Source organism: Mobula hypostoma, chromosome 8, assembly GCF_963921235.1.
Source record: "Mobula hypostoma chromosome 8, sMobHyp1.1, whole genome shotgun sequence".
Taxonomy (NCBI): Eukaryota; Metazoa; Chordata; class Chondrichthyes; order Myliobatiformes; family Myliobatidae; genus Mobula; species Mobula hypostoma.
The window spans coordinates 86,454,563-86,480,945 of record NC_086104.1 but is presented as its reverse complement, the minus strand read 5'-3'; the positions used below and the strand labels follow the sequence as shown (position 1 = coordinate 86,480,945).

The 26,383-nt window shown below is 37.7% G+C and overlaps 1 protein-coding gene across 6 annotated transcripts in view; it reads right to left on the bottom strand.

Moving 5' to 3' along the window:
* ralgapa2 (Ral GTPase activating protein catalytic subunit alpha 2) overlaps positions 1-26,383 on the bottom strand; it is a 538,758-nt gene that overhangs the window by 69,078 nt on the left and 443,297 nt on the right. For all 6 annotated transcript variants that reach the window (XM_063056244.1, XM_063056246.1, XM_063056245.1 and 3 more), the window contains one exon: positions 7,429-7,550. In XM_063056244.1, the coding sequence (XP_062912314.1) occupies positions 7,429-7,550 (122 nt within the window). The remainder of the gene's footprint in view (positions 1-7,428; positions 7,551-26,383) is intronic.

The window sequence follows — 26,383 nt, the reverse complement described above, 5'->3', positions numbered from 1 at the left end:
TTTGCTTCAAGGATATGATCCCTGGCTTTGGAACTAATTTCATGAGTAAAGGCATCATGATGCCCATAATGGATAGTATGAATGACCAAGGTATACTCGAGTTTCTCTGTGCTTTATACTTTTAATTCAAACCTGCCCTGTTAATATTACACAAATAAATAAATATGACTATGTGGGAGGTGCAGCAAATATTTATTTAAGGAAATAGGTAATTGTTGCTTTGTGTAGAATATCACAGCCTAAATGCTGGAGGAACTCAGCAGGCCAAGAATTGCCTCAATAATAGGAAGCAGAGGGTGATGGCTGAAGGTTGACTCTCTGACTGCACACCTGTGATTAGTGAGGAGTCCCATTGGTCAGTGTTGGGACCTCTGTTATTAATTATTTATATGAATGATTTGGACATTAATGTACAAGGCATAACAAGCAAGTTTGTCTATTATTAAACCAGCCATTGAAACTATGAACTCTAAAGGAGGGCCTATAATTAATTAGGTTGAAACAGAAATCTTCAGGGAAGGAATAAAATCTTTGCATTATTCAGCTTAGTGCTAGTTCTTCCAAATTTAGATGACAGTTCTTTGTGTCTTTGAAACGGTGAAGGAAATTATTTTAATATTTTTATGGGATAAGACCATAGTTGGCAAGGGCAGAATTAATTTATTCAGCAAGATGGTGGTGAATCTGTGGAATTCATTGCCACAGATAGCTGTGGAGGCTAAGTTACTGGATATTCTTAAGGCAGAGTTTGATAGGTGTCTACTTTGTAAGGCCATCAATAGACATGGGGAGAGGGCAGGAGAAGGTAGGGTAGAGAGTCAAAATAAATCAGCCATGATCAAATGGTGGAGCAGACTCAATGGGCTGAATGGATTAATTCTTATGGTCTTATAAATGCAATAACCACTGTGACTAATAGCCACATGTAATAAAGAATAATATCATCATTTTTGTACTTTCTCTTTCATTTTTTTCATTGATGACAGTCAATAAAATTGTTTTGGAAGTTAAATTGTAATAAAAAGAATCTAATTTCACTTCAAAACTTCAATTAAACAAGGAAACAGCAGTCAGTTTGGTTGTGGAAAGCAAGTTGCTTCTTCCTATGTAATGCTTTCACTTCAATAGCGATCTGTTTTGCACTACAGGCTGCTGCTCTCTGGATTTGAACTACTGTGTAAGATGATCAATAGATGACCAAGGCTTAGGCAAGAACAGACTTGGTCAACCACAAGTGGAGGTTCTAAGTAAGTTTCTACTAAGTTTTTTTTTTCTCTTTCTTTGTCTATTAGTGCATAGCTAGTACACTGAGAATGGGTCCAGAGTTAGTGGTTTGTTCTTTGTGTAAAATGTACGAACTCTGGGCGACCTCGAGTCTCCTTTGATAAATACTTCTGCATGAAGTGTATCGAGCTGCAGCTCCTTAGAGGCCACGTTCAGCAACTGGAGCTGCAGTTCAATGACCTTCGGCTCATATGGCAGAAAGAGGAGGTGATAGATAGAATCTACAGGGAGGTAGTCACCCCAAAGTTGCAGGAGGCAGATACCTGGGTGACTGTCATGAGAGGGAAAAGGTATAGACAGCCAGTGCCGAGTACCCCTGTGGCTGTTCCCTTCAATAATAAGTATACCGCTTTGTATACTATTGGGGTGGGGAGACCTGCTGGGGGAAGTCGGAGTGACCGCAGCGAGTCTGGCTCAGTGACCCAGAAAGGAAGTGGGGAGAAGAGCAGTGCAGTAGTGACAGAGGATTCCAAAGTTAGGGAGGCAGACAGGAGATCCTGTGGACGTGAAAAAGACACCCAGATGGCATTTTGCCTCCCAGAGCCAAGGTCAGGGATGTCTTGGATTGAGTCCACAGCATTCCAAAGGGGAAGGTTGAGCAGCCAGAAGTCATGATACATATTGGCACCAAACGACCTAGGTAGGAAAAGGGAGTAGGTTCTTAAGAGAGAATATAGAGAATTAGGTAGGAATCTGAAAAGCAGAAATACCAGAATAATAATCTCTCAATTGCTGCCTATGTCACGTGCAATAGGATGATTTGGCCAATGAATACGTGGCTGAGAAGCTGGTGCAAAGGGCAGGGTTTCAGATTTCTGGATCATTGGGATCCCTTCTAGGGAAGGTATGGCCTGTATAAAAAGGACGGCTTACACCGGAACCCGAGGGGGACCAATATCCTTGTGGGCAGGTTTGCTATTTGGGAGGGTTTAACCTAATTTGGCAGGAGGATGGGAACTTCAGTGATTAGGGCTGAGGACGAGGCAGTTGGTATACAAGCAAATATAGTGTGTATTGAGACTCTGAGGAAGGACAGGCAAATGATAGAGCAACATTGCAGTCAGTGGGATGAGTTGAAGTGCAACATGGAGGCTAAATCAAAGGGTGATGAATACAAGACTGAAGGTGTTACATTTGTACGCACACAGTTTACAGAATAAAGTTGATGATCTTGTAGCATAGATAAAGATTGGCAAGTATGATGTTGTAGGCATCACTGAGTTATAGCTGAAAGAAGATCACAGTTGGGAGCTCAACATCCAAGGACACATATTGTATTGAAAGGACAGGTGGGTAGGTAGAGGGGGTAAGGTAGCTCTGTTGGTAAAAGTTGAAATCAAATCTTTAGAAAGAAGTGACATGGGATCAGAAGATGTAGAATCCTTCTGCGTAGAGTTAAGAAACCGCAAGGGTAAAAGGACCTAATTGGAGATAAGTATAGGGCCCAGAACAGTAGCCAGGATGTGAGATACAAATTTCAAATGGAAATAGAAAAGGCATGTCAAAAGAGCAATGCTTTGATAGTTTTGGGGGATTTCAATATACAGGTAGATTGGGAAAATCAGGTTCCCAAGAGAGGGCATTTGTAGAACGTTTCCGAGATGGCTTTCTAGAGCAGCTTGTAGTTGAGCCCACTAGGGTAAAAGTGATTCTGGATTGGGTGTTGTGTAATGAACCAGATTTGATTAGGGGAGCTCAAGGTAAAGGGACCCTTATGATGCAGTGATTATAATATGATAGAATTCACCCTGCAGTGTGAGAGGGAGAAGATAAAGGCAGATGTTTCAGTATTACAGTGGAGAAAAGGGAATTACGGGGCATGAAAGAGGAGCCGGCTAAAGTTGATTGGAAGGGGATACTAACAGGGTTGACTGCAGAACAGCAATGGCTAGAGTTTCTAGGAGCAATTCAGAAGGTGCAAGATAGATACATCCCTAAGATGAAGAGTACTCTAAAAGGAGGATGAGGCAACCATGGCTGACAAGTGAAGTCAAAAACAGCATTAAAGGAAAAGAGAGGGCAAATAGCAAATATTAGTGGGAAGTTAGAGGATTGGGAATCTATTAAAAATCAATAGACAGCAACTAAAAACCAGTCATAGGAATGAAAATATGAAATGTGAAGGAAAGCCAGCGGATAAAATAAAAAAAGATACCTAAAGTTTTTTTAGATAGATAAAGAGTAAAAGAAAGGCGAGAGTGGATATCAGACCGCTGAAAAATGACGCTGGAGAGGTAGTAATGGGGGGGGGGGTGACAAAGAAATAGTGGACAAACTTAATAAATAATAAATTTGTCAGTGATTTGGATGATGGAATTGATGGCATTGTGACCAAGTTTGTGGACGATATGAAGATAGGTGGAGGGAAGGGTAGTGTTGATGAAGCAGGGAGTCTGCAGAAGGACTTAGACTGATTGGCAGAATGGGCAAAGAACTGGCAGATGTAATGTAGTGTAGGGAAGTGGATGGTCATGCACATTGGTAGATGGAATGAAAAGATAGACTAGTTTCAAAATGGGAAGAAAATTCAGGGGTGCAAAGGGACTTGGTAGTCCTTGTGCAGGATTGCCTAAAAATTAATTTGCATGTTGAGTTGGTGGTAACGAATGCAAATACAATGTTAGCATTCATTTCCAAAGGACTAGGTTAAGAGGAAGATTGTCATGCTGAGGCAGTATAAGGCATCGGTCAGTCTGCACGGAGTATTGAGAGCAGATTTGGGCCCCTTATCTGAGAAAAGATATGCTGGCATTGGAGAGTATCCAGAAGAGGCTCATGAGAATGATTCCACAAATGAAAGTGTTAAAGTATGAGAAGAGATTGATGGCTCTGGGCCTGTACTTGCTGGAGTTCAGAAGAATGAGACGGGATCTCATTGAAACCTATCAAATATTGAAAAGCCTATATACAGAGGGTTGAAGAGGACATCTCTTACAGTGGGGGAATTGAGGATGAGAGGGCACAGCTTCAGAATACAGGAACATCCATTTAGAATAGAGATAAGGAGGAATTTCCTCAATTCATTGCCACACATGGCTGTGGGGGCCATATCATTGAGTATATTTAAAGCAGAGGTTGATAGGTTCAAGATTAATCAAGGTCACAGGGAAAACGCAGGAAAAGATTGAGAGGGATAATAAATCAGCAATGTTGAATGGCAGAGCAGACTTGATGGACCGAATGGCCTAATTCTGCTCCTATGTCTTATGGTCTAAAAGCAGGTAAGTAAATCTGAATCCACAGGCAGCACTACTTGCAGGACATGAATTGAATAATCTTGTTTTCTAGCAGCAAAAGCTTGGAATAGCATAACCAATTCACACCTCTATAGACTTGTTCTTCTTTGCTGACTATCAACTGTTCTCCCTGTTGCAATCAGGACGTCCAACCCCACAATCAGGCCCTTCTCCCTGAAGTGATTACTTCTGACCAGCTCAAGTGAACACGTCCACCTTGTTTTCGTCACAACCATTCCCATCCCATCTGGATCTGGACTCTTCCCATTCAGCCATGCACTTTAATTGGTTTCAATTCAATTGTTCTTCATTTACCCAAATCCCAAGGCACAATGCTGTAAAGTACTAACAAATCCAAGAAATAAAAGTTTGCTTTTGATCCTTTTATTCATCTGTAACTATAATTTTTCTTTACAGACCATGCCACTCATCTCATTTTCTGTAATTAAATGATACCATGCATATGCATTGAATACATACCATATCAATCTCACAAATGAATAGCTTTTGGGCAATTTGGTCAGTTGAATGGTTATTTACTTAAACTAAGTCTTATTGATGGACACATCAAAGTTGCTGGTGAACGCAGCAGGCCAGGCAGCATCTCTAGGAAGAGGTACAGTTGACGTTTCAGGCCAAGATCTTACTAACTCTTCCTTCAGTTAGTCCTGACGAAGGGTCTCGGCCTGAAACGTTGACTGTACCTCTTCCTAGAGATGCTGCCTGGCCTGCTGCGTTCACCAGCAACTTTGATGTGTGTTGCTTGAATTTCCAGCATCTGCAGAATTCCTGTTGTTTGCGTCTTATAGATGGAACTCATTTTAAAGTTAAACCACAGACCTCATCTCATCTTTTCTTTTTTAAATTGAGTCAAGGTCACCATTTTTCCAACACTCTCCTACTTAGACTCTACGTTGGAGAAGAAACATACTGCTTCAGGAATCTGTCAAGGATGTATTTGTAAAATCTTCTCATTTGATTTATATTTGACACAAACTAGGTGGTTTTTGTGACATCCATCACAACAGCAAAATACTGAAATTGCCTAGATTCCTGATCTTCAATTTCTTTAACAGGATTTGATTTCCATCCAATAAACCAACAAACCCCATGCTATTCTTTGATTCGGGTCAGGTACAATACATTCGGGAAATATCAATAAAATTCTATCACATTACACAGAAAGAGAAAAGTACAAACGTTTGTAGTTAAAAGGTACAGAAAAACATAGAAAGTATCAAAAAGATATACACCCACAAGAGAAAATACTGACTACCTCTTTATGTAAAATCCAGTATCATTTTTTTTTACTGAATTTCATTTTGTTTCATTTGGTAGAAAGATATGTTGAATAAGTTAAATGTTAGTTAAATATTACTTAAATCTCTTCAGTTTAACGCAAACAGACTCCATGAACTAAAATTGGAATCAGTGCAAACAATGAATTACACAAGAAATATAGCCTAAAGGTTATAACCTTTTTAGGAATCTGGAGCGATATAGGAAGTGCAAATGATTGTAAGTGAATTCAGTAAAACAGTTGAAATCAACATCCATTTTTTTTAATGCAGTTGAAAATACTAGGCTACACTAGCAGGATAAAATACAAATCAGAAATGAATGCTGTAATGATCATCACAAGAGAACAGCAACAGAGGATAGGAAATTATGCAGAAGAAAATGTTTCCTAATACCACAAATTCCACTGATGATGTTGGTTCAAGCAGAATGCATACAATCTGAAGCCTTCAATAGAAAAATGAATTTATTTAAAAGTTGGCCTACAGTGCAGAAATAAGCAGAAATATCTCATGCCAAAAATAAGCATATGGCATGTTATTAGGAATTATCATACAAGTAAATCATATAAATGATTTCAAGAGATAAGGCATATGTTGCTGAGCAAAAAAGAGAACTAAGGGACCAAGTGGAAAATTTGTGAAATCAACTAAACAGATTGTTAGGCTTGAGGTAAATGATTGCCATTGCTGCTAATAGAATTAAGAATGCCAGTAAACTCAAGTAATTTGCTGGCATATTATTATTAAGGCTTAAGATTTCATTCTGTAATTTATAAAATAAAGTTTAGAAAAGCATATCGTGAATTAAATTTTACATCAACAAATATTTTCAGCAACTCTCAAAATAATAAAAAAGGAATAATGCATTCAGAAACTTCTTGAACTTTTGAAACCTTTCAAAATTCTTCAGTAAAGTATTTTGCTTTAGTAATGGATTATTTAGTAAATTTATCGAAGTCCTTCACTATAATTGTTTGATAAATGATTGGATTTTGCTTCTTCTAACTCAAGAAGCCACAATTTTTGTAACATTTTACTGAGGACTTAGATTCTGGAAAAGACTGTAGTCTTTCTAAAGATGCCAGTAAATTACAATATGATTTTTTTGGCACAAATCATTGAGGCCTAATAGCTATTAATAATTATACTTGTTTGACATTACTTCTGGAACTTATTGTGCTATATATTTGGAATGTGCATAGTGTTCCTCGACCAACTGCGGAACAAATATGGGACATTAGTGACTTCTGTATTACTGGATCTTTTACCCTCAATTCAGCACTAATTCAAATAAGATTCTGTATTGTACATTCAATACATATCAACAATCTGTATCATTTACTTAGTGTGAAGATATTATGCCAAGCAAATTCATTTACTTACCTGGTTTGGACAGTCAACCAATTAAGGGAAAGAAAATGAATAAAAATGGATGAAGGAACAGCTTTGATACAAAAAAATTAAATGGGTACTTTTTCCATTTGATACTCATTTGGTTTATTCTAAATAAAAGAGGGTGTCTTGAATTTTTCAGCATTTATCTGCAGAAAATTGTTGTACATCTGTCACCAGAGTGATCCACAAAGAAAAGAATAATTTTGACTTACCCATGTTACTGAGGGAGTAGCTTGGGGAGGGTGCGAAGACTTGGGCTGCAAAATCTTCAAATGGCATGACCTCTTTGTGTTGCTGGACTATTGCTTCAACGTACTGAGCTCTTTCTTCATAACTGTGTGATTGGTTAAAGAAGTATGCAGAAGCAAGTGGAGGTGAACGTAACCGAAATCTTTAAGTGATGCATAGAAATGCCATTTCTAACACCTGTATTTTTCTAACAGCCAAGCCGCAGAATATTTATACAATTACAATAGCTCATGTTAACGACTCTGCTCCCATCAATATTTCAGAACTTCTTTATCATTCTAGATGCAACAAGAAATTAAAAAAAAATAATTTAACTGTTTTCTGAAAACATTTCGGCATTAATTTTTATGTAAACAATATGACATCATCAACTTTAGGTACTGGCAGTATCTCATCCAGTATAATCTGGTTTTGGATATTTAAATAAAAATAAATAATTCATTCATTTAAAGGAACAAACTCTGTAATAATGACAGATGGTAGAATAAAATTTACGATTTTTAAATTGCAACCTATTTGCTATTGTACCCTTCCACAGAATCTAGCCTATTTGAAAACATTCACCAGAATTCATATGGAAATATTAGAAGTAAATTAAGGCAGAGTGTAAAGCTCTGATATTATTATTCTTTTATTATACGTGATCATTGTGTAAGCACTGGTCCAGGTGCAGAAATGTTCAGCAATGCCTAGCTGTGCAATTTGAACAGAACTCTTACTGCAACATGCTCTAAAACTTCGGATCAATCAAAACCATTTAAAATTAATTTAACTTAAACACTTTGGAGTACATCACTTTACTGCCGAGCAGTTTTCAATTTCAGTGTGTCATAGTTAATAAGCAGCGCGTGCCAGACCTGCCACAGAATATTATTTAAAACTCAGAGCTCCAAGAACAAACTCAAAGCCCCACACAAGAAATACACTCTGTCAAAAATCTGATTACATTATCTGTAATAAAACACCACTAAATTGCTTCCCTATGACCATGGTAAAACTCACAACTGCCGCAGTAATCAAAAACCAGTCACCAATAACTTAAAAGCGTGACAGAGTTCAACAACCTTCCAGCTGCCCTAATAGGACCCCTGCTTGTAGCTGCTTTTCATGACACACTGTGGAGAGCTTTAATTTTCTTCTTTGTGTAAAGTTTCACACTCTACAAAAGAGGGTTGAAACATAGTTATAAATCACATACAAAATACAGGCCCTTGTAAAATTTGCTGTTGTCTTTAACACTCCTTGGAAAGTAAAGTTGATATTGATATATTAAATTGGCAGTCAAAATGCAAGTGCCTAGAAGGACAGCATAAGAATAATCCTAAATTGGGAATAATACAGTCAACTGTTACTTCTAGGAGTTTTAGAATAGCGTTCTGGCAAAATTAGACATACACTAAAGGTTGCTCCAGGGTTGGGTTGGGAAGGGTGGGGGCTGCTGATAAAATTTAAAGTTGTGTGTTTTCTATAATAATACTGCAATGGAAGGTAACATGAAAGACTAAAACAGAGTAAAAAAATTAAGTTTACAAATTATTTAATCATATAGTTATGCTCTTTAAATGTAAAATTATTTTGTCTGCTCACTATTTAGTGTTAGAGTTGAAATATGGACCTTATGAGTTTATTTATTGCTGGCCTTTCTATACAGACTCAAATTCTGATGACCCTAGTTAATGAATAGCCTGCTTAATTTGGTAAGACCAGAGGCACACATTTCTGCCAATTCTTTAGGGACCAACTGATGCCATTCATAAGTCATTAGATGTTGTCTTTTTCTGAAATGCATGCAGGCTGTTGCTGGGTCTTTCCACTCCATATTGCCTCAGCAAGCCACTGGCCTCGTCAACAGCAGGCTGTTGGGCTGGTGTGTCCTTCTGGCGAACAGGCGCTTTGACACTAAGCTGGCACGTGCTGGCGCAGCAGGAGCAGGCTTGGGCGTGACAAATTGTTGAAAGAGCTGAGCTAAAGTTGAGGCCGTGAGCCACCTGAGCCTCAGGCCCTCTATGGGCCTGTCATCAGTTGCCAATTCATTGCTTGGCCAATAGTCTGTAGTCAGCTTCTGGGCTCAGTTTAAACAAGGCAGAAACAATATATAGCTCTTTCAGGCGATGGCTAATAACACCCTGCTGTTTAATGAAAGGCCCTGCATAACTAACACATAAGAATACAATACAGCACACAACAGCTAACAAAACATAGACATTCACTAAATAATGTATGCAAAGACAGTAAGACCAGGGACTCCAAATTAACGTAAACCCAAATGATCTAGTACAATAGCCAGCTCTCTCATGAAGGCAGGCAGGCAGTAATGTGGACCGTGACAACATGCATCAAGTCTGGACGGAAAAAGCAGAAACAATGATAGCATACTGCATATATTAAGATTTTGCCCAATGTATATTTTAGCCCTTAGCATGGTCACCGCACTGATTTTAACATTGCACTTTTGCTGTTTATTCAAAATACCTTGGTACAAAACAGCAGCATATTAAGTTTAAAGTTCATGTTTGTAAACCTTATGTTTGTGTAGCAGCAGATTAAAAAAATAGATAGAGATTGGTTGCTTGAAACTAAACTGCGGCTTCTTTTATTAATAACATTGTCAGAAAGTGCAATTTTCTGATGTACATATTAAAATGATAACAGAGAGCTTTGATGTGCATTAGTCTTTTTAAATGCTACACATAATTGTATCATGGTGTTTCTGTGGTTCAGCTTACTGTTTCTCTAGTATTGATTGTCTACATTAAACACAAATAGCTTTTTAAAAAGAGGAGACATATCACAATCAAAGAGGAAGCATAATTAGCCAGGTAATGTTCGCAATCATATATAATGACTATACTTCAAGATGCTGCAGACAGCTAGATTTTAAATGTTTAGAATATTAATGACATTTGATACGTTAACTATCTTTCTTGTGATATTTAACTGAAATATATATAAACAATAATTATCAAATAATGGATGAAAAAATTCCTTTACAATTCAATTAATTCCTTATGTTGCAGGTTACAGGATAACAAGAATGGAAAAAGCACATCAAGTCCTTGTTGTCATAGTAACTGATGTCACTAAGAATGAGTCACTTTGAGAGCAAGTACATTAGCAAAGACCATAAACACACAGCCATGCAAAAAAAGGCCACTGTAAGAAATGCATCAAAAATATTACCTCAGCAAAGTGGATAAAGTACAATTTTGGAAGGCATTAGGAATAGAATTTCTCTGCAGTCTCATTAAAAATTGAGTTCTCTCAAAAATGAGGCTACCCAAAAAAAAATAAATTAGGAAAGGACAAAAGGTAAATAAAGCCATATGGTCCTCCATTATCATAAATGCAGATAATTTCTACATGGTTGCTACTGAGATTGCTTGCCTAAATATTGACAAAAGTAAGAGCGGACATGATTTCCGTAGATAGGATACACCTACGCAGCAAGATTGTTTGCTTTAAGCTGAACAGTCTGCAACATCACTAACAAAACAAAACAGCAAATAAATGTAACTGAAACAATGCCTACTGAAACGCTGCTTTTCAGTTGCAATTTACTCAGTTGTTCCAAAGAAAGCTAAACCAAAAAAATTCTTGACTTATTGATATTTGTTTTTCAAGAAAATCAGACCAGCAACACTAAATGAAAACCTGACACTGTTCTTGTTCTTTATTCAATAATTCTGCATTATATATCAGATGTTTTAAACCAGAAATCACCACACTCTAAAAATCCTGTACTGCATTATATTGTCACAGCTAAAGTGGTCAAAGCGTTTCTGTATAATCGGAGGAAGGAAAAAGTAATCAGGATTCATATTTGCTATGAAGTGATAAAGCACTCCTGCCTATTCTCTGCATGAGATGTTAGGTTTCAATCCATTAAGACATAAGATACTGATACAGAAATTGGCAAAGGCTGGGTAATATCAAATTCACTTGGTTGAAAATCAAGACCAATGACTGAGCAAACTGCAACCAGTCAATTTCCACAGAAGTTATTCTTATACAGGACAGTAGACCCAATGTGGACTTTATCACTTTATGAATGCAAGGCTAAATTATAATTTTTGTATGGGTTATACATTGTATCACATCATTAAACATAACATGTAATAACTTTGTGCCAGCAAAACTGAAGATTTGTCAAAGGTATTTAACATTGTGGTTAATACTCCATTTAATCTTGCAATTAATTACAGCAACAAATACAGAAAACGCTGGACATTTTTCCGGTATCTACAATCTTCTTTAATTTTCATGCATTTGTTGAAATCAGGATTACAGTAAATTCCAGGGCAATGTATCACTGTTATGAGAAACATAACTTCTAAATCAGAGGAACAAGGTCGGTTTATAGCATCCACTGTTAAATTATCAAATGGCAAAAAGAGAAAGAGAATACAAAAAGAATCTGAACCTTTAATATCCTGCAAAGAATGGGCACTCATGGGAGGTAGTTGAAGACACCTAGGTCATGTAACAGCTGAGGCCTTCAGTAGAAGAGATCGGGAGGAAAAGTAGGAAAATGAACAAAAATAGTACCTATTCAGCATTTCTCAACCATCTAAAATTATTACGTTTTTCCTCTTCTTTTCCAGTCTGAAATATGGAATAATCTTGAGTACCCAAAATGTGCCTCAAAATGCTTTAATTAGATGTGCGGTATAGTCACTCTTAGACTGTAGGAAACGTAACAGTCAATTGAAGCCAAACCAATTCTAACAAATACCAATGTGATAATGAATGGTCAATCTGTTGATTCAAGAATAAAATATGATTAGGATGCCAAGGATCCCATGCTTGATCTTTTACAAATTGTCCAGGGAATAAATTAACAGGTGGACAGAGAAAAAGTAAGTAGACGTTGAAAGCTTTCTTGAAGAGTAACATCTCCAGTGAGTTCTGGGAACCCCTGAACTGTGACAACTCAGTGTAGAGAAGAACACCTTGGGAGGGTATGGAGAGTCTTGAGGCTATCCATCATTAATTCACATCGGTTTTGCGTGGGTGCCAGAAGAAGCACACCTCTTACAAACTCTCCACGTGCCCATGCTGTCAGCCACCACCTGCCCCATCTGTGAAAGGGCCTACTCTGGCTTCGACAACTTCCTCAACACCCCCTTCCAAAACAAAACACTGTGAAAGTAAATCATCCTTAAACCAGGGGAACTGCCCCATAGAATTAGGAGACTCACCAAGAAGCTTCTACAAATAACATGATAAAGAATCAGAATGATACGTTGATTCAGGAATAAAAATAGACTAACACACACAAAATGTTGGAGGGACTCAGCAGACTAGGCAGCATCTATGGAAAAGAATACAGTCAACACTTTGGGGTGAAATCATCCTCCAAACCGTGCCCATGTCACCAGCTGTTACTTTTTCTCCCCCTTTAAGGTTCACCTACCAGCCAAGTGTTATGTCAGTCATAATCAAATGTCCCCGGAACCCAGCACTGGATTATGCACAAAGTGGAAAATATCTTGGGTGATGTAGACTTAGCCTAATGCAGCATCAGAAAGATGGTACCCCAGTGCGCAAGTTCTTTCAAACTGCACTGTATTGTATCCGCTTCTACCACCATCGCAAAAAAAAAGAATAATACATGAAGTTTAGAAAAATAGAGGGCTCTGGGTAAGCCTAGTAATTCTAAGGTAGGGACATGTTCAGCACAGCTTTGTGGGCCGAAGGGCCTGTATTGTGTTGTAGGTTTTTTATGTTTCTATGGATGGCAGCCAGAAATTTGAAACTTATAATCAAATACCAGTAATTCTAAGAAAAAAATTCAAAAAATGACAGCAAAGTATGATTTTCATGTTTCTCCTGAATTTTACATTATGTATTTAAGTATGAGACAGCTGCAGAATCTAATTCAGACAAATTTGATAGAACTAGGTCATAAAACCATATACTTCCTACTCCAAAGCTTTAATTGGATTGGGTCATGGAATTTCCTTTGATTAGCTATGATTTTCACAACCAGTTGAGTTCTGGCTTCCAACTGGTGCATGTCAAATATTCTGCAGTGATGCCCCTCAATGGGGACCATTAACCCCCGATGCTGTTTGTCTGCATCGTTGATTATATGGTCATACAGCAAGTATGAAATGCCAGTTTTCTTTTCAAAGAATTCCAAATTGAGAAGGAGAGGGTAAAACAGAATCATCTATAAAAATAAACCTCAATTTATGCTTTTATTAAATTTAGAAGGGGTGAATCAATAAGGTCTGTGATGTTACTGAATAATGAATTGCCAACTAATTTTCAAAAAGGCACTAACATCCCATTTACATCATAATCCATTCTTTCAAAATGCTTTGATATATCATGGCAGCTTAGACTATTTGAGGCCAGAAATGATTCACCCAGTTCTGTTTTACCTTTTTCTTTTTTTGACTGGTGGCCTTAACAACAAAATGCAATTGAATTTGTGACAAAGCCTAATTCAAACATTTCATATCCAAAACCATTTGGTGCATTGATATTTGAGCCTTAACCATTAAGCTCTCAATATCCTCTGAAAACAGTTTTAAACTACTGGAGCTACATTATAATTCTCAAAAGGTTACAGGTAGGTCTTGTAACTTTTATAAATTTGGAGTCAGATGTCTGGCTGTACAATAGAGAGAATAGGAGCTGTGAGAATGCAGGAGAGAGCACTCAGATCAATTAGACTTATTTGAGAACAAGTTTTTCAGAAATATGTTTGTTTCCTTATGTGCACAACTAAACTATTCAGAGTAGTTAAGCACTGACTATTTGTTTCTGTTTGAATTTTTAATTGTGAAAACAAACAAATGTGTTAACTTTAAGAAAGGGCTTATTCATTTTGCTTCTTTAGTGTTACTGAAAGATTTACTTAAATGCATCCTTTCAGTTGGGACTTCAGAAATGCTCTCAAATTTGAAGAGAGTAGAGTTCTTCCATAAGTTAGGTTTTTATGCTAACATTTTTTCCAGCATTATATAATGTTTGTAAGAAAGAAAATATTTTCTTTATTTAAATACATTGTAATATGATGCATTGCAAGATATAAACATTTTACAAATCAATAATTAAAGTAGAAATGTTTGTTTGTTAAACATTTAGCCTGGTAATTTACTAAAGAAACAATCCTTCGAATATGGAACCAAAACTGCTTAATAAATGTAGAAATCTTCCTTTGGAACAAATTCTGAACATATCTGGTTAACTCAGCTTGTTTTACCTAATTAACTTTACTGCTTCTAACAGTTACAATCTCAATAATATAGAGAAAAGGAGAAGGCAGTAGCATTAACTGGGTGGCAACAAGCTCTATTAAAGAATGAACAATTGGCACAGGTATATCCCTAGAACCATAGCTCATTAACCTCTTTCTACAGATATCAGTTAGAATGCCAGTAAAGTTCTTAAGTGCAGAACCCGGGTTCTACTCAAGTAAGACAGGCTTTCAGTTTCAACTTGAGTGAACTCAGATTGGAAATTGAGAGTGACTTTCTACTTCTTCCACTTTTAAGTTTTCCTGGAATAAGTCATGAGGGTTGTAGAGTATGTCTACTCACATCCAGAAAGATGTGTTATATTGAAATGCTTAAACAAATCTACGTTACTTTCCATTGTTTGTACAATGCAATAATAGGTTTCACAGATGCTCAGCACTGTTTGATGGCCATTAGACAATTTATATTAACTTGTAACTACTGATTACTTGGTCTAAAGAACGTCACATAAACAGTTTCAAAAGAAACATCAGAGTACTTTGGGGGGGGGAATGGGACATTATTCTGCATCTCCATTAATTGGGCAACTCAAAGAGGCGAAACAACCTTCTGGAAAATGGCTTGGATTTTCTGCAAAGGTGTCAGTGTTCGCTGAGGTTATACAATTAGTCTGACTGCAACTTCTGCATGATTGGCAAGTGCATTCAAAGATTGTAGTCAGAGATATGTGTCAGTGATTCCCTGCTCCTTCACAGGTTGCATTGTCTGCTCATCTTTTCCATAGTAATCTTGAGAACTTCCATGTATTTAATGATTATTCTCTTTTAAAATACATAGAATATATTATCCTCTATTAATGTTATGGAAGTTATATTAGTAATGGTTAATATTTCAGTCCCTACACTTACATTATCTACAGGTCCACTCTATATTTTGCATTTGGTTAAAAAGTATTCTTAGTTCCCAATTTGATATCTCTGAACTCTGACAATTTGTCAAAATGACTGTCAGCTTGGATAGTTTGAAGACATGGTTGGTAGGCACCAGAGATCCCCTAGAATTCATACTTGACATCAGATAATATTGGAAAAGGGGAAATCCACACAACAGATATTGTTAGATCTCTGCGGATGACTTTCTTTGAGATTAGGATTGAGCACACTGACCTCATTGTTGCCTGTAAAATCCAAGATATAACTTTCAGCTTTTGGCCCATAATAATGCTGTGATCAGGAGGATATTCATGTGATAAAAGAGGTGTACAGCCATACTGCAGGCTCTTCTTTACAGTACCAAGCATACAACCTTATAAAAATTCAAGTTATCAGGTGGTAGCATTTGTATTTGATAATGAGTACTTAGGCACCTACTTTTCCCAAAGACTGACAAACAATTTGTTCGGCCTTGATTGAGAATTGCTATTTTCATGCTTTCCATTGCTGCTTTTATGTTTGTGAAATTAAGGATCAGTTATTTATTCAGCTATCCGAATATTATATTTACAAAAGAGATGTAATATCGGTATAAAATTAGATGCAAGCATAAACGAATGAATTGACGAGGATGATAAAGAAAAAAGGAGAGAATATGGAGAGAATGGCAAGTGAGCTATATTTTTTCAGGTGAGGTAAATCACCAAAACAGTGGGAAGTAGCACTTGATTTTGGGCAATGTAGGCATGGATTTCAGTCCAAATAGCTAAAGGTCAGAATCCAGCAGTGGAATAGGGCAGGAGAAGTTTGATAATAGTTCCTACTGCAACACAAGAAGACAGCTGAGCAAAGGCACGATGAAATGATTGGTGCATTGACAGGCCCATATTCAGTGTCAAGGTATATGGACAATCTGACACTGAGTTGGTGTAGGAAGTTGCACAGGGCTTAATGCTCTCTCTGTCCACATTCATTCATTGGTTGATCCAAACAAAATGAATAGCCTTATCACTGATATGATCACTTCCGCTGCAACACACAAACACCCAACATCTACATGCTGTAGTGGAAGCTCAGAATGACGCGACGCTGGCTGCACTCGACATCATTTTGAAGGTGGATTACAGCATGTATAAAGAGCTGGCAAGGTGTCATGCATTCCAAAACACTGTCCTCTAACAGAGTACTAGCATTGTTGAGGTATCACTCAGCAGCAATGATTTCATGACCAACTTTTTTCTCTCAGCAACTCTGAACTGATGAAAAATTGAAGGCCAGGTTCAATTTCATTCCCATTTAATTTGAACTTCTGCCACGTTTCTGATTTATAAATAATCACATAGCTCCATCAATGTAAACGTGAAGAATATTTTGACTTCCAGTGGAACACTATATATAATTAGGTAAAAATAACCTGTTGATCTAAGTTTGATCATAATCAGAACTTGGCACAATATACTATCCCCATAGCAATGGACTCTTGGCTGGTTATACACTATATTAGATTGCTCTTTTCTAATATTGTTAAAGCTATGAACACTTCAATGACATTCTTTATAATTAATCAGCATCTTTTAAATAGAGCCGAGATCCAAAAATCATGAGTGTGTGTTTGATTTTGACTAGTGCCATTACCTCCCAATAAACTCATTAACACATACGAATCCTCTAATACCGAGTGTAATGATAAAAACAATATTGCATTCTTTGGCAGTCATTCAGGGTAATGTCTGACTTATGTCCCCTCCAGTTCAACAGGCTCTGAGAACTAATAGGCCATTGTGTGACCCATAGATTCTGCCACAGGTGGAGCAGGTACTTAACGGGGTGGAAAGATTGGTCCTTTGAGAGGTGGTATCTTCTTTCATTGGGTTTTCTTACTACTGAAGGGATTTCCTGAATGCTCCTCAAATTTGAACAGTAATGAGCCAGAAATTCCCATGAGTTATTGGGGATGACACATTTTTTCCTCAGTGGTTTTGGAGATGGTTCTTGCACAGCTTTCTCTGTTGCTAAGACAGTGAGATACAGAATGGATCAGTCAGTAGAAGACTTTATTTTGCAGATGTCTTGTGCAAGCTTCATTCTTCCATATGCTTTCAGGAATGCATTAGCAAAGATGTGGAGCTTGGCCTCTGAACGTGTGGCTATACAAGATATCATCTGCATCCTTTAGCTCAATGGCTGACAATGGGGTGATCCTTGCTTCTACAGTGGAGAACATGTAGGTTTGAACAATTTTGCATTGTCTGTCAACCATTGCCACTCCAGCATGAACCTAGTTGGAGGTGAGGTGCTCAATGTCTTTTGTAAGAACCTAGTATCAGCCATCCATATTGGAGCTGGTTTGGAGTAATTAAAGCTTTGATACTGGCTTAAGAGAGGATTTTGACTTTGGTTCACTTATCCTGCTAGTAGATATGGAGAATTTGCTTTTGGATGCCAGTTACACAACTCTAAAACATGATGAAAATTGTAATCCATGGTGCTGATATACCGTAAACATTGAACCATATTTGAGACTTTAATCTTCAAATATTCATTTGCTCTGATAACCAAAGGCTGCACTCATTCACCAAAGGCAATGGTGAATTTTATTATTAAAGTGCAGTGGTTCCTGAGATATTGAAAGTGCATGATCTCCAGGAATTTTCCTCAGATATTCATCTTAATCCTACACCAGTTACATGATCCAACAAACCCTTGAAAATTGGTGTTGGGCAAAACTGTCCTTTCAGCAATGCTGCACCTTGCCTCTAACAAATTTCTTGGTGCAATGGAGCTCAGCGATGGGCAAGATGGGAAAGCATCATCCTCACTCCAGAACCAAAGTCCTTCCAACCTGTCACAGAGCTACAATATACAGACATTTGCCTTCCTGCACGTTCAGAGTCCGAGCTGCAAGTTAACTTGTTCACTGAAGACTACAGCAGAATGGGATTTGTTCTAAACATCCACAAACTAAAGGTCCTTTTCCAATCCACCCACATTACATATCACTGTTCATTGTGATTGAAGTTCTACTATAGGACCTTGAAAAATAGTTACCATAACCCAGTAGCCATCTCTAAGTGAAGGCACATATCAGCAATGCCTTTCCTTTTTATGAAAGTACAGGGAATGACTAATTAAACATAAATGGGCAGTGAAGAGGTACAGGGCTTACATTATTAGATTAGCACCTAAATAATCAAGTCCTTAAAGTTATCTTTAAAAACGTTCAATGAAAATCACTGAATAGCTGACCATAACAGATGGGTGAATTGAATACTGAATACATGATGATAATGCTCCTGTTAAAATGTAGTAATGTAGTACTATCAGGTCATTATACCACTTTTCCATTATTTTATTATTGTTTTTTTTCCAATTATTGGCATAATATATAGTTTTAAGATTTTGGAAGAACTAACCCCTGTACAGTATCGTCAAATGTCCGCACCTGATACACGTCCTCAGAATCTCACACCGAAGTCTGAAATTCTAGGGGAATTCTGAGCAGCTTCATGGCAATAAACAGAACACTTCAAAATGCAGAAGCAAACATTTTATGTACAAATTATTCAAATAGGTCAAAATCTCCCCCATTATTTCCTTCATTATTTTTGTTATGCACTTGTACTTTTCGACATTAAGAAAAGACAAAGAATGTTTCGGGTGAGGGGAAAGGTCAACATTTCTAGTGCTGCCCATTGCACAAAGTAGTGTTGTATTTGATTACTTGGAAAAAATACTTCAGAAAGTACCTTAAATAAAATTAAATTATTAACTTTTTTGAGGGACTTTTCAGTGGAAACATTTCTTCATTAAGTAAAATAAAGATAATTGTAATTTAGGACTGGAAAGCACAGTATGTTGAATTATTTCAGTCTATCGGTTTATAGAAGAGCCCAAGCAGTTCGATCACTCATACCAACAATAAGAGAAAGACAACTCAGATTCCTAGGACACATCATGCGGAAAGATGAACTAGAAAAACTCATACTCTCTGGAAAGATTGAAGGAAGTAAACCTAGAGGAAGACCTTGGCTTATGTACATCAAAAGCATAGCCAGGTGGCTACACAAAGGAAATGGAAGTCATCTAAAAAACGAAGGATAGCTCTATATGGAAAACCATGGTCACCAAAGTCTGCATTGGATATGGTACCTAGACAGACAGACTTTGCTTTACAAAATAAAAGCAGTAGATTTTTACTTAGTCAATCCTCTCACCAAATTTGCAGCATATAGCTATGGGGTGGCACAGCAGTGAGGTGGTTAGCACAACGCTTTACAGTACAGGCGACCCAGGTTCAATTCCTGCCACTGCCTGTAAAGAGTTTGTACGTTCTCCTCATGACCACATGGGTTTTCTCCAGGTGTTCCAGTTTCCTCCCACAATCCAAAGACGTACCGGTTGGTAGGTTAATTGGTCATTGTAAACTGTCCTGTGATTAGGCTAGAATTAAATTGGGGGGGGGGTTACTAGGCAGCATGGCTCAAAGGGGCAGAAGGGTCTACTCAGCACTCTATCTCAATAAATAAAAAAATTGTAGAAGTGAACAATTGGTAAACATTAATTAGTAAATTAGTTTATTATTGACAGAAGTACTGAAGAGCAGTAAGAAAAACTTACTTTACATGCCCTCCCTACAGATCACTTCATTATTTCAGTACAATAAGGTAGTACAAGGGAAAACAATAATAGAATGCAGAATAAAATGCTGCAGTGCAGAGACAGTGCAGTGCAGGCAAACAATAAGGTACTAGGCTGTAAAAAGGTAGATTGTGAAGTCAAGAGTCCATCTTAGTGTACGAAAATGCTAAATTTTTTCAGTGAATTTGAGGCTTCTAGTTTTTCTATGACGTCTCTTTTAATTACTCTATCACAAGTTGCTTTTTGCTGTATTTTTTCCTTCCATTCCTTTAAGCATGATCTAACATATACATTATACTGCCTTGATGTTTTTATGGATGTATACTTCAGAGTTCTATCTATGAGCATTTCTTTAACATTTCATTATTGCTTGCCCACGTTGTCTAGGCATTGAAATTTATAAGTCCTAAGTCTCCTTGTGCAAGTTTTTTTACATTGCATTCTTAAGCCCAAATATTTTTGATTGATCTGCACAATTCACCCTTTCTGGTGTTAAATAGATATGAACAATTGAATAAGCCAACCAAATCCTTAGCAATTATAAATTGCATCAAATCAGACATTTTTACAATTAGTTTTGATATTCAGATCGTTTATGCTGATTAGAAACAGCGTGTATGCAAGAAGGACCTCGTTATTTCCACCTAATGCTTCTTCAAGTCTGAAGTTATAATTAGTCTGAATTGCATTTTTTAAAAAATTTGATTCAAAATTCCTTTTGTATAACTCAAAATATCTTAACCAAACAAAAATTTATTGTCTTGAGAATGATGAGTCTTTAAAAAGTGAAAGACTTCCAAAATAATTATGAAAAATTATCAGCTATAAATGATCCAACAAATATTTGTAGAGTGGCCGAAATATTATCAGATGACAAAATGAGAAAGAGTATTCTAAAATATTATTTGCTGGTCCATCCAACAGTGCTACACAACAGTGTAACAGAGCCTGCTTCACACCAAGATCCAGTGATCTTAGTCAGATGAATGAGACCAGCAAGCTCCAGTTAATTGCTTCTGTACTTGTTTTACTGAAACCAATATGAATGCCCTATTTTCCAGGGTTACCAATAGCTACAACACACAAAAAAATTACAGTCCTTGTCTGTCAACCAGCTATTTTGCAGAATGCGCATCATTCAGATATGAATGATATAAACAACTATAGGTTGAAGATTTACCTTAAATAAATTTTTGTTAAAACATTAAACATTGATGATGCATGACAATATAATTCTCTCTGGGAATGGGAAATAATTACAAATACGTTTCAAACTTCTGCTTTGTAATAACTAAATGTGCCACTAAATGTACCCTTACTATGATCCAAGTCTCATAGACAATACAAATGTACAAAAGCAGTTAACAAACTAGTGTTTCCTGGCCCACAAGGAAGTGTGTAATGAGCATTGAAATAAAATTCAATATGAATTAAAATTATGAACAACACCAAAATCAATAGTTAGTTTCCTGATATCTTGTGCAGTTGAATGTGGATCAATGAAATTATTCACAGTTACTTTATAATACAAACACAGGAAATAAAATAGTTAAGTGGAATTTTTATTCATAACTTAACTGGAATTTCTTTCAAATATTTAGGAGATACCTATTTGCATGAGAGGCATTTTGTACTAAACTAGAATATTACCACCATTTTATAATAGTGAGTTATAAATATATTCATAGCTATTATTTTAGCTAGTCTTTGACATTGGAGCAAATAGTCCTACAAATTATGATTTCTTTCCTCCTGCCATTCTTTATTATGTTTGAAGAAATTCCATCGAGACATAGTCTGTAAATTGCAGGTTTCAGTATGCTTAATTACCATTTCAAAATGTGTAAAAGAATCTGACTTCTCTCATAATGCATTTCTAAATACTGGCTGTAATACATCATTGCAATCCTACAGAATTTTCAGTCCATGCCCACAGTAACCTTTATAAACTAGCTGTCAGATGTGCTTCATACAGAGATTTTGTTTCCTCCACACTGCGTTAGATGTATAATATCACTTGCCGTCTTCAATAAGATTGCATAAAATTAGATTCCATGGAGTGCATTGTTCCGGAGTGTTTAGTTCTACAGATATCAAACAACATACTTACGTATCACATAAATACTTTGCTACTAATATTTCTCTAGTTCAGGAGGAGGTGAGAGCAGTAGTGGAGGAGACGAGAACTTGCAAAGGCGGTGGGAATGAAGCAACAGGGAGCTTGGACAAGGTGGGAGAATGTGGTTGAGAGGAAAGTGACCTGGGCTGATCTTTGGAAAGCTGAACCACACCGATCCAATTTCTCATTCAGGCAGTGTACGATGTGCTTCCAAGCCCATCAAACCTGCACACATGAGGCAAGGCAGAGTCATCTGCGTGCCCACTGTGCTCTAAGCGAGGAACCCTGGAGCACATCTTCAGCAGCTGCGCAAGGGCACTTAGTGAGGGACGGTGCAGGTGGAGGCATGATCGGATCCTGAAGACCATCGCTGAAGCCATCAGTGCAGGAGTTGAGTGGGCGAAGTGGTCCTGAACCTCCAAGCAGACCATTGCCTTTGTCAGAGCTGGGGAGCAGCCAATACCCACCAACAGAACATCTACAGGCATCCTGATCTCTGCAAGGGACTGGCAGCTGTTGGTGGACCTTGAACGGCAGCAGAAGTTCCCCAACCATATGACAGCCACCACCCTGCAACTAGTCATTGTCCTTGTGTCTGAGTCTACTAAGCAAGTGGTGCTGCTGGAGCTGACAGTCCCATGGGAAGATGGCTTGGAAGAGGCCTTTGAGAGGAAGCTCTCCAAGTACGCAGGACTGGTTAGCAACTGTCAGCAGGCTGGATGGAGAGCAAGGTGTCTCCCAGTGGAGGTTGGTTGTAGGGGATTCGCAGCCCGTTCCTTAGCTAGAGCCTTCAGCAATTTGGGCATCGAGAGAGGGAGAGGAAGAGGAGAGCCATCCGCAGTACCACCGATGCGGCAGAGAGGGCCTCAAGATGGCTGTGGCTCAAAAGAGGGGAGCCATGGAATCATAAGTGGCTAGCCATCTGGACACAAGCTGGGGTCTGATCAGCCCCGGCTGGGTCACCTGGAGGAGGGTGTATGATGTTGAAAGACCCGAAGCATCCGATGATTCCAGGAACATCACTGAAGATGTGTCCAGAAGCATCAGTGGATGTATGTACACAGCTTTTAACTAAGGTGTCAGAAGTAAATAGAAGCCAAGCAAAAATGGTGACAGGAAGGCAACACCGTTCAAACTGCCCCCTCCATCATGCACCTACTGCCCTACCCAAGACAAATTTTTGAGTCATTTACTGGTATCATCATTTACCTCAAAAATCAACAGAAATGAAGAGGAAGCAAGTGAGCTTTGATCCTGAGGTACTGCAGAAGAAGAGGATATCCAATACTGGATGTAAAAGTAAATTGAAAATACCAAACTGTAGTCCAAACAAAGCAAAGACAATTATTCCTGCTACTGTCATAATTTTGGGGATTAACTCACTTTTACCTGAAGCCAATACCTAAACTTGAGCCTTTTCCAGATTACAAATATATTATCTTGTTTATCTATTGTAGTACCAGCAGCTACACATGAGTTGAAAACAAACTGCAGAAGCGATTCAGTTTGTCAGGCAGTATCTGTGCAGGCAGAAGGATAATCTATGTTTCTGGAGAAAACAGTGAATCAGGAAGTGAATTAGGGACAATGAGTGAAATGCTGAAAAATTATTAAAGGACTTTAAATGTAAAAATAATCAGTTGAACACTTTTCCACCAAATTGTTTATAATTATGCAGTAAGCAAACTTAAACCAATTAGTGTATTGTAGTTCCTGAAAAATCCTTTTGCACATATGATAATGTGATAGAATATGCTAGTTAAACATATCCTAAACATACTGTGAGGTTAGTATCTTCAGGAGGAAAATGCAGAATTTTCTGCCGCACATTTGACATACTCACTTCAATTAGTTAAACAGTAATACATTATTTGAGGATTCTGAGAACAATCACATTGAGTTATCCTGCTCATAATGTATGCAGCTCAATCTTAGTTCCATTATTTCAAGATTCACTGCAGGCATGGCATTGAATGTATTCTGCAGCTGACTGCACAATAAAAGTCAGTCAGAAAATGAATTGGAGATGACAGAATTGTTCTAGGATTCAAAGATACTAAATATTATGGTAGGAACTGAAAGTGTAATGGTATTGTGTTAACTGTCCACAAAGCCCTAAACCCAAAAGAAGATTTTAAGCCTAATCCAATATAGATATCTACAGGTATCTTCACTCTAGGGAGGTTATAGTGTATTCACCTATTCTTCAAGGACTAGCTTACTTCCCTGTCTAGTCTTTGCAGTGTGGTCTAGCTGCTAACACCCACTATTCGAGCGGTGGGACCCCTCCCTACCAAGGAGGGGATACTTGTAGCTAACAAAGCAGTTTAAACAGCTTATTTTTAAATGATGCACATTTAAACTTAGATAAAGTTCTTCACACATATTTAACACTCGTGGGATTTCTGAATTGCAAAAAGATTTATAAACTACAAAAGACTTCCAAACACAGGCACAATTCTTAAGGACTAAAAGAACATACCAACAAGCTGCTGATGAACCAGTCATCTGTCATGGAAACCAAAGGCTGGAGAATGAATTCTAGTTCTCCTTTCTGTCATTCCATTTGTCATTCTCCTTGTCTTTCCTAACAATCCCCAATGCTTTCTACTATTTACACTGTTTTGCTACTAGTTGTCATTGTTTGCATCTGATGTTTCTCAGATACCTCTGCTGTGGCAAAATAATCCATCCAGATGGTCTAAAAGCTTCTGGGGATAGAGATCACAGACACCTTAAATTAATGTTGTCAGGGTTGACTCTCTGAATACACAAATATCCCAACCATTGATAGATCAACTAAGCCTGTGACCATGTTTGATATGCTAAGTAACATAACCCCCTTGTCTTATGTTTGTCTAATGCAGACAAGAAATCTCATGGTGACTTCATTTTGTAAACCATATCTCTTGAATAGCCAACTCCTGTTGTGCTTTGTAAACAATGTTGTTTGTAAAGCTGTGCTTTTAAATTCAAGCTTATGGCTGGTTGCAATTTACATTAAGAACTGAATATGGGTTCTTGTTTACATCAAGAAGCTGAGCAAGAAACGTTTGTTAGACGTTTAACTTTGTCACAAACAACTCTGATCCTTTGGAAAGATTTTGCTGCTGTGCTAGAAAGCTGAAGTTAGCAATGAGTCTCGTGGGCCATGGAAAGCGAATAACTATCACAGGCTGAGCTGCAATAACATCACTTTCTTGCTAATGAGAAGTCATTGTGGCTGGAGATAGCCACAGAAGTGTGCTCACTGCTCCTCGATAAGGCAGTCTAATGAACAATGGACAGATGAGCAATGTTCCACAATCATCTGCAACACAAGATGAGCCTTACTAAAACTTTTGCAATTTATCCCTTTAGTTGACTCAAGCATGTCAATCCCCAAACTGTGAATGTGCACCAACCTCTGAATGTCTGTCTGCTTCTTCATGTCCCTATCATTTCAGTCAGGAATGCTTCTTAACCTCACATTTATGTAATTACACCTCATCTTCTGCATGGTCATCATTCACAAAGGCGTTGCATCAATCTATGCCATGTATCATGCTCATGGATCTCTTCACCCTTGCAGGAGAAACAATTATTCAAAACGAAAGAGAGGCACTATTTCAAAAATGACCCTCCATCCATCTTGCAAATCCCATCAACAAAAGAAGCATCTTGGGAGATGAATGGTGGTTTGGAATGCATAACCATTGGCGACAGAACATCATTGGCATCTGTGGACAGAACACTTATCCAGCTCATTGCATACAGCATACGCTCACATTGAAAATGATCATGTGTACAATGATTGCTCCAACTCAGTTTTAATCCACCCAAGAACTCTTGGAACCTGGTGACAGATCAGTCTGAGGATACACAGTCATAGCACTCATGCCTACCATATACCAGTTCTGACTCCAATATGCTCAGTGAGGGAGAGAGCTGGGTTTCACCTGGAGACGAACATACAGTGAGCAAAAAGAGCTGGGGATACAAGTGAAAAGTCCTTTGGAGGGCACTCCACATTTAGGTAAAC